The sequence below is a fragment of the Mycteria americana genome, chromosome 10, assembly GCF_035582795.1.
Source record: "Mycteria americana isolate JAX WOST 10 ecotype Jacksonville Zoo and Gardens chromosome 10, USCA_MyAme_1.0, whole genome shotgun sequence".
Classification (NCBI taxonomy): Eukaryota; Metazoa; Chordata; class Aves; order Ciconiiformes; family Ciconiidae; genus Mycteria; species Mycteria americana.
Genome location: NC_134374.1, coordinates 23895513 through 23905184, shown reverse-complemented (window position 1 = coordinate 23905184; position 9672 = coordinate 23895513). Strand labels below are relative to the sequence as shown.

At 38.1% G+C, this 9672-nt stretch overlaps 1 protein-coding gene across 7 annotated transcripts in view; it reads right to left on the bottom strand.

The window, feature by feature from the left end:
* Positions 1–979: 979 nt before the first annotated feature.
* RPS6KA6 (ribosomal protein S6 kinase A6) overlaps positions 980–9672 on the bottom strand; it is a 44335-nt gene continuing 35642 nt past the window's right edge. For all 7 annotated transcript variants that reach the window (XR_012777268.1, XM_075512913.1, XM_075512915.1 and 4 more), the window contains 2 exons: positions 7675–7815; positions 980–6778 (listed from right to left, as the gene is read on the bottom strand). Coding sequence is in view for 6 of the 7 variants with exons in the window: in XM_075512913.1 (XP_075369028.1) it covers positions 6653–6778; positions 7675–7815 (267 nt within the window). In the remaining variant the exon portion in view is untranslated. The remainder of the gene's footprint in view (positions 6779–7674; positions 7816–9672) is intronic.

Sequence of the window (9672 nt, the reverse complement as noted above, 5' to 3'; positions counted from 1 at the left end):
TGGCGCTGCCACGCAGGGGCGAGGAAACAGCTCTCTGCCACGAAGAGCTTGGTCCTCATTTAGCTCCTACTTTTTCCTTTCCTATTTCAGTTACCAATTTCTTAATGAAAACGTTAAACAACCAAACAGAAAAACACCCCAAACCGTACTGAAGCACTTGATCCTTCCCCAGTTGCCAAGGGGCGTCTGCGGGTGAGCTCAGAGCTCCCTTCTCTGCCCGTGCCGGGGCCAGGAGACTCCACCACCAAGCAGGGCTAAAGTGCTTCATTGTGCGAGCAAACATCATCTGGGAGATGGGCTTACTTCAGGCAACTGTGGAAAAATCCTTTCTGTGTATTTGGACTGATAGGGTAACTGAAAAACAAGGTCTCTGTAACCCATTTTGAATACCAACAGCAACACTAGTTACCAAATACCTTACAAGCATTTTAAGTCAAGATATTGCAACTCAACTTCAACGCTATTGTATCCAAGAATCCCCTATTATATCCAAGAATCCCCTATTATATCCAAGAATCCCCTATTATATCCAAGAATCCCCTATTATATCCAAGTATCCCCTATTCTTGTCCCGTGACGGGGATTATTAGCTGCATACTGAGCTGTTCCGTCACTTACCAGCGAGGAGATCAACCACATTTGGCTTCGCAGTAAGGGCTCATACAGGACAGAAGAGTTCAATAATCTGCAGCGATTCATCAGCTTGAACCCAGAGACGAAGCGGTGTCAGGAGGCAGAGCCGTCTAACGCAGCTCCCGACACCTCACATGGCAAATGCTGACGCACAGATTTAACCCTGACCAGGTGTGCAGGTCCCTTTTTAATGTGATTACTCTCTGCCTGTATTTTCAAAGGACCAGACCTTTGCAGGAAAATTATTTCCTCCTAATATATAAAGTCAAAGCTGAATAGATACCTGAAAAACATATAGAAGGCAGATCATCCCACCCTGAAGTAATACATCAATCCTATCAGTGAATGCATGTTTTATTGAAAGTGTGGCATGAAACACTTGACTGAGTATAAATTTATAAACAGCTCTTGATGTATGTGAGATTTGTGGCAAGGTTTACCAAATAATGCAACTGACAGTACATTTAATTTAGGAATGTTCGCTCGTTGGTTTTTGTATCAATTTTAAAAAAAGGAGTTGATGAACTTCCAAATCATAAATGATGGATTTTTGTCAATTATAAAATATTATGAATTTGCAACCTTTTTATTCTAGTACTCAAGGAACTGCCAGCTATTTAAAACTGTACCTTTATCATTATTCACAAAGTTTAACAAAAATAAATACAATTTCGAGGTTGTCTTTGGCATGTCGTAATTCAAGGCAATAGTATCTTTTAGCAGCACAGTGCGAAGAAAAACAACATACCATACAATGCACTACTAGATTCAGCCTTACAAGGAGAAGAGAACGTAGTACAATGCAAACTTTAATGTCAATATATACAGAGCTTTAAAGAAAACATTTTTTTTTTAAAATTAAATGAAATAAATACAGTATGATACAAAATCCACAATATGCTTAGAGAAAGAAATGACAGTTACAATATCTGATAACGGGGACCTTTTGTATAGTTTCATCTTTGAAGTACCTCAGAGAGCATGTAATTCATTGCACACTGTTTTCAGTTAATGCCCTTTCATATATTGAGATTTATCGCCAGTCACGTGCCAGAAGAGTTTTAGCTCTAATCAGAGTATCAGTGCAAGATGCCAAAGTGCTTGGGATATTACGACAATGCAATTACTTAGCAAACGCTGCTCATAAGCCTAATGCAAAACACACAAAATAGGAACGCTTTGTCCTGCAAAGGAGATCCACCTCGAGCATCTTTTCAGTTCTCACATAAAACCCACCCCCAAACAGGACTGAATGTTATTCAAACTCACTATTGGTGATAATAATTAAGATGTGGGCAATAGCTTAAGAGGCATAATCAATTAAATATCTTTTAAAGCTTTCAAAGAAAGTTTGCTTTCATTACACAGGAAAAAAATCTCAAGAAAACCAGTCACTGATTATTTGGGGGAGGACTTCTAATTACATAAGTTATTATAATACTCAAGTCAGCTTTAGCTATACACTAGGGGTGGTTTTTTTTCTTTTAAATTTGTATTCATTCTTCTATTCCCAAAGAAAAATGTAGGCTTATCCACAGCAACATAGTTTGGAGGAGTAAACATTTAAAAAAATACACTGAAGTAGGGACAAACAGTATCCAGAATGTACTTAACTAAAGGGGTGTTAACGCAGAAGGATGGTACGGTATGAATGACAGCGTAGGCGTGTTACCAACAGGTATCAATACACACCCAAGAAAGTTTTTGAATAAACTTTCAAGGAGAAATTTATTTTTAAATCATATAGAGCTCCCATAGGATTACATCAGGACTCTATTATCATGGCTTCAGAAGCCTTCTGAAAAGTTTGAGAAAGAAAAACCTGCTCTTCCCTTCCCTCCCACAAACATTTGCAAACTTCTAATTCTGGATAGGACTGAAAAACTTAAGTGCTACACAAGTAAGTAAAACCCCATGTTTGCATTGATGCTTCAGCCTAATTTCGTAGATACAAATCAGGATAATTACTATAGTATTGTGAAATCCATTTAACTCAAATTTTACAAGCTATCTCAACTTTTTAATTGTTACATTTGAGGGCAGAGTGCCAAGTACTGGATGCAGCAGTCTGCCACTGCAAACGGCCAGTTTGTAAGTACACTGCAAGTAACTTCCAATTGTTGAAGTTTGCTAGAGGTAATTTTAACTATTGGACATATGAGTATTAGCTTTGGAAAAGGAATTAGAACATGGAAGACAGAATTCAAGCTCAGTATGACTGACTTGGGTGAGGTTCTGGATGCAAGGAGAACATTTAAACCATACTACAACGTGGGCCTCAAATGGACAGTACGCTTAGACCACCTACACCTTAGGCTCTTCGCGTGGTCAGAGAGAATTTACTAGTTTTAAGCATAATGGGAAAAACCACACAACATGCTAACAACAGCATTGAGACTACACAAGCCACAAAACAGTGGCTTGAATGAATCCACCCATGGTAATGCTCTCGGGTATGGGCACCCTTCGTTATGCACCACTGGCTGATACTGATGCCACTGCATAGTTTTTGGATACGTAACAGGAATACGATAGAGTTCCTCACTGTTAATCAAAAGGATAACTGAAGACAGAAATTGCGATATCCAAGGGGTGAAAGAAGAGCAAAACATGTCATGAGCCTGCTCCAGCTCCAGCTGATGTCTGTGGGAGTCTACTCTTTAGTGAGAATGCATCAGGCTCTACGTGCACTTGAGAAATGGCACTTATTTATAATTGCCATTACCAAACATCAGCGTAGAAGCTATTATGCTGGCAGTAACAGAAGCCATATCCAAAATATTGTATCATTTAAGATATTAATTAGTTCTCTGGAAATTCCTCTAAACACATAATATGTATACCTATTTCTTTGTAATTATAAGCCTTTGTAAAAAACATCACTCTTACTTTAAAAAAATCAGTAAGATAGTAAAATTGTAACTAGTTGGTAATCTTGAACTGTGCAAAGACCATAAGAAAGTGAAACAAGTTACACTAACCTCTCACTCCAGCCAACAGCAAGTTCAAATAAGCATTCTTCCATTTCAAACATTTAACTCATTACTCATGAGCAGACCATGCTACTTTAATATAATTGCTTAATTGAACGAAACCTAAGTTTGAAAAAAGGATGACAAGTATGCAAGAGATTCCAAAAGAAGTATCACAAAGATGATGATCCTTAAATACTATATAGTAAGAGTAAACTGCACGTGAACTCTGTTGTATCCCTGTATATCCAAAATGTTTCCAAGACTGATATGCTGAAATATTCATAGCAAGTGAACTTTCCCCCCAAATTAAGGGTTAAAATTGGCATACCAGGGTAGTACACTGGCCTGTCAGATATAACAAAGGTGTCTGTCCATATGTTTTCCTTGTGATAAGACAACTTTGTAATGTTGCAGTCACTGAAACCTTGCTTTTACCCCAGGGGTACCACTTGCACTACAGGCTAGTAATGATATAAAAACAGCAGGGATAACTTTATAGAAGATGTTTTAACTTCTTTGCTAAGAATCAGAATATCCATCTTATTTGTGTACTTTTCCTCTTACCACCTTCGTTTTGCACACCGAGAAGAACTTCAGTACCTTCAGCTGCTTACAACTGCTTTTGTGCAAAATGCTTTTAAGGTGCTTATAATGTGGTGCTTCTAAGCAAGCTAAAAGAAAATACCAATATAAACACTGTTAAATGATTCATGAATAAAGCCATTAAAGACCAGCTGCTACCGTACAGGAAAGCTGAAGACAATTCAAGTTTGACGTTTTAGTTGTGTTCCACGCCTCGCATTACCCTCTACCCCCAACACAGTTTTTACTAGTACATTTCAACCCACATTATACCTTGACCTTGGGCTAAGGTGGCTTTTTTTCCACCACTGTTTTTTTTCTCTCAGCGTGAATTCAAATTCTTCTGGCAGCCATTTGTAAATTTACAAAATAATTATACCGATAGACTGTAGACAAGAGGTTTACAGGCATTCTTGCTGGCAAAGGTCTTCAGTAATGAAAAGAAGGATGAACCAGCTGCATAAGGGGCAGATTTTGTACTAAACAATAAGCTTTCCAGGAAGCAGGTGTGTTCTTTGATAAGCTTTCAAGCATTTCAAACAGGCACCTCAAAACTAGGCACAAATGGCCCCTAAAGCTTCCAACACCTATCAAACACTCAAGAAATTTAGTATGGGGTATGTTCTGCATGATACAAATAGCACACCTATGTTTGCTACATTCATTAAGTCTCAAATCTACATATATTCATACCTAACTATTTGGCCAGATAATTTCCATCTTCCCCCACCACAACAAAGTAAAGCAGCTTATCTAATAGTACTTCCAATGCCACCAAGTACTTCACAGGTATAAGCAAACACCAGCACTCTCTGCCTTTTAAGATGAGTTACTACTGCCGCTCTTGGCAGTTGGGCCAGAATTCTCCCCAAAGATTTTTCTTTCCGTCTCAAAATGCCGAGTTCTGCCATGACTGGTTTCTTGTAATTGGCTACCGAAGGTATCCAAAACAGGAAATTCAACGACGGCAAATCAGTCTGAACTGCATTTGATTTTTGGTCAGTTGGATTCTCTAACTGTTGGTCACTAATATACTTAATATTTAAAATGCGTATCATCCTCCTATGACAGTACAATCGCACAGTAGTGTCTACAACTTTTGAAAATACTTTTAAGTTCATCGTCTCTGAATGCATTAGTTCCCAGTCTACTAGCAGTTAGCACTGGTTTTGAGTCGGAAAACCCCAAGATAATTCTGGCCCTGAAATTAATTTCCTCTCCATCATGGCATTTAGAAACAGCTGAAGTCCTAACACCAAGACAGAGAGAGCAAGGGAGTGCTGGTGACAGGATATTGTCAGTAATTTGTCCATAACTGTGAAATTTCTTGGTCAGAATTCCCTTATCTGGGCACACTGCAAGGCTTATTTATTTTCCCAAGCTACCCCTACAGTTAGGCAAATAGAATTTTGCATTTATGTTCTGTAATATTTGTACATGCGGCAAGAGATTCAGATAGAAGCAACGTTCTATAAAAATCAAATAAATAAAAAATAAAATCCACGTGCCAAGTTTGTTATAATAAAGTGTCAGTTTGTCTTACATGCCAAACAAACTTAATATTGGATATATTCAGTAGAAACAACTGCCGAGGAAGCAGTAAGATAGTCATACAAATGGACAGACAATATAAATAACAAAAATTATTGGATTGCATGATGTTGTCTTAAAGTGGTATCAATGTTATTTAGATCCTTAATTTTGACAGTTTATACGCATACTTACTTTCTCCAGCTCAGTGCAGGACACAATACCATTTGTGGTAACAACTAGAAATGTTCGTTTTCCTGTAAGAGCCCATTTGTTAACCAGCATTTCTTTTGGGTCACAAGTGATCAAATTAAGTTTGTGGGTCAAGTGCAGAATCTTACACACCCCTTTTGTTTGTATTTTCACATAAACTTATCAGTTACTGGCACCTTGCAAACACAGACCTTCCAAATTAACGCTAATGCTTTTAACACTGGCACAATACATTAGTCAGCTTTTCATAGTAGTAATGAACAAGTTAAATGAATTAAGTTGAATGAATTAAGTGCCCAATTACAAAATTAAGAATTTGTCCTTCACAATAGGGTCTAAAGGTGTGAAGAAAAGAAAACTTACACTGACACTTTATATACAACTTGGTCATTGGTAACGGTCCCCTAAACCATTTTTTAAATGAACCCAGCAAAACTATACAGAATGTGAAATAATATTTGCAACAGATCTCTTAAAGGACAGTGTAGAGAAATTCATTATGGTGTACCTGATGTTTAAATTAATTTAACAGATACGGCCTGTAAAACAACACAGTATGAACCTGTGGATTTTTTTTTTTCTTTTTAAAAAAAGGACTTTTACAGAATTCAAGTAGTGTAGCAGGAAACCATAGATGCCTTTTGATCACAGGTCAGGCAAAATAGAGCCACTTATTGGATTTTCCCCTTGCTTCTGTCTGCTAAGGTGTCCCAGTGGATCTATAAGTCTGTTGACGTTAGCTTTTTCATGCTCCGTCGCTGAGCTAAACTTGAGGCTGCAACAGGCTCTAACACTGGCTGAAATGTCTTGTGATTCAGTGCAGAATATGTAGCAGCCATGGCTCCCTAGAGAACAATGAAATATATAACAGGCTGTAAAGGTCATTTTTATTAGAAAATAAAACAACTGAATATTAAATTCTTAATTAACTCTATAAAAAAACCCCAGGACTTACGGCAGGTCATGCACATTCTCTAAAGTTTATTTTGAAAACAACATTTATTGCTAAATCCTTCAGGTTTCTAAGCACGGGTATCTGAAATTCTCTTTCCTGTGTATTTCTTTTACATACCTTAGCTGTAGAGTAACCTTTTAATTTGGGCCAGAATTAGTACCTTCCAAGCAACACTAGCATCAATTTATCAAACAGCCACTTAAGTGGCTATTCAGGTCCTGACTTATAAAGACAACACAATTAAGACTGGCTATCACAGGTCCTTGTTTTTGAATCCAAGAGAACTAATTAAGTCAACTTAAAAGCTGTCTGCGTACAGTAGAGTGTTTTTGTGTCACAAGTCAGAAACACAAATACAGAACAAACAGATAAAATACCGGTGGAAAAACTGTAGTGTAGTTTATTAATTTATGTTAGGAAAGCACAATATGAGCCAGTCACAGAAACAAATCCCAAAAGATTTCTTGAATAAGAATGCTAGGAGGCCTGTGGAAGGCTCAGTCTCTGATAACTGTCCTACCAGCTTCCTATATGGCCCAAGCTACCTTAATCTTTGAAAACAAAACACCCGGAAAAATTTCTTCCTTTACACACAGGTTAAAAAAATTAGTTTGCCAATAATTTGCCTGCTTATGTAACTTACATATGTATGTTCTAGGGAAAACAGAGAAAGCTGATTTCTTTTCTAGAGACCAAAAAAAAAAGTTCTGCCTGTAGCTCTCAGAGCAACCCAATTCACTGTACATCCACCAGCACAAGCAACATTCAGCCTTCAGGTTGTTTTACCTTTACTAGATGTGGTGCATCTTGCCTGTTTAGTTGATAATGCGGCAACTGGTCCCTACAGGCTATCCACGAATGTTTTAATACTTGTTCTGCTGTATACCGCTGATGTGGATCTACATGAAGCATATGTGATAACAAGTCCTAGATAAAAATGAAAAACCACACATATTATTCAGTTAAAATAATCTTATACAGACTTTAAAGCATTATGGCAGCAATGAAAAAAGTACCCTATGTGGCAGGGATTAACACAATGCACACACACACACGCAAATCAGCAGATAAATTGGTTCATTCTGTGCCTTGACACTGCAGAAGTCTGAAAACAATGTGTTGTACTATTTAATCAGTTCAACAGAGCAAGCCTTTATTGTAAAGAAACTTACTGCTGTTTCTGTGTTTCATATTTCAGTTAGTTTATTATTAATATAACCTTTAAAAGACTAGAAATCCTATTAAAATTTAGCAGACCGATTTTATGGAAGAAAGCTATTACTTGCAAACATCTCTCCTCACATTTGTACTACACATTTGGGGTCTGCTGACTACATTTTACAATTGAATTCATATATAGTGATATACTATTAAAGAGTTTTTCCTTCAAGGAGCTATATGAAGAGTAAAGCCAACAGAAATGGACACTTGTTTTTGCCTGTTTAGAAGCATTAGCAATAAGCTACTAATTACAACGGTGATCAAAAGAAGAGCTGGGTGGGAAGGGCACAGAACAGAGACAGGAATAGCTTGAAAGAAAACAAAATATGAACAAGCTGACAGAATGTTCCCTTTGTTTTAGGTACAAAATGTTAAGCATTCTTAAATACACAGAAGTGAATTACTTGCACTAAGACAGCATCAGCCAACAAGTATTCTGAATCACTCCTACTGAAATGAACAAATAGTGCAGTTCCAGTGGATCAGGAAAAGATTTAGTACTAATGCCAAGCTTTATAAAAGGTAACAGCGGTGACTAAGATACCTACAGACCAGGCCAACGCCAAACCCAGAGAACATATACAGCAACTGAGGAGAGATGCAGTCTTTAAATAAGAGGAGAGCTGCATAATAAAGCTGATCAAGATTTTCAGCAAGATATCCAGATATATTTGGTTGTTCAAGTACTAGTTTAATTGCTGAAAGTACTAACAAAGTCAAAAGACCCGATGAATTCAGCATTGAACGACATCTAAGAAATTGCACTACAAAAAAGTTAACCTATTAACGCGAGACTGGTTAGCTACTAGAACTAACAGATAATTGTAAAAAGTCATCCTTCCGTTTAAGGAATCCCAAACACACCTGATTTTGGTGCAGTAAAAATAAGGAATAAAAGAATATTGATGATTAGAAAAGCCTATACTGGGACCTATCTTATTTAAAAACCTTCATCAGGGACCTGGGGGAAGCAAGAGAGTGCACTCTTGCCGAGTCTGCAGTGGGGCACCAAACTGGAGACATGGGGAAAGAGCTAATGAGTTCAAGGGCAGGGCAGCCATCCAAAAGTACCTAGGCAGGATGGAGTAATGGGCTAACCAGAACCATACAAAATTCAGCAAGGACAAATGCAAAGTCCCGTGCCTGGAAAGGAAGAAATTGTTGCCAAGGTATAAGGTGGGGACTGACTGGCTGGGGACCAGCTTTGCTGAGAAGGACCAGGGGGTTTTGGTGGTAGCCCACAAACTGAACCTGAACTACCAGTGTAATATGGCATCCAAGGCAGCTGACAGCATCCCAGGCCGATGCACAGCAAGTAGACTGAGGGAGGTAATTGCATTCCTTTAGTCAGCACAGCCAAAGGAAGAGAGACAGAGGACAAAGTAAAACACGAGATGTTCTGGCTTGAAATTAGGAGAAGCTTTTTCCTCATTACAGCAGTCAAGCAGTGGAAAAAGCTGCCCAAGCAAGTTGTTCAGTCTCCACCCTTGGAGGTTTCCAAAAAAATCAGACTGAATAAAGCCCTGAGCTACCTGGTCAGATCTCTTAATCGACCCTTCCTTG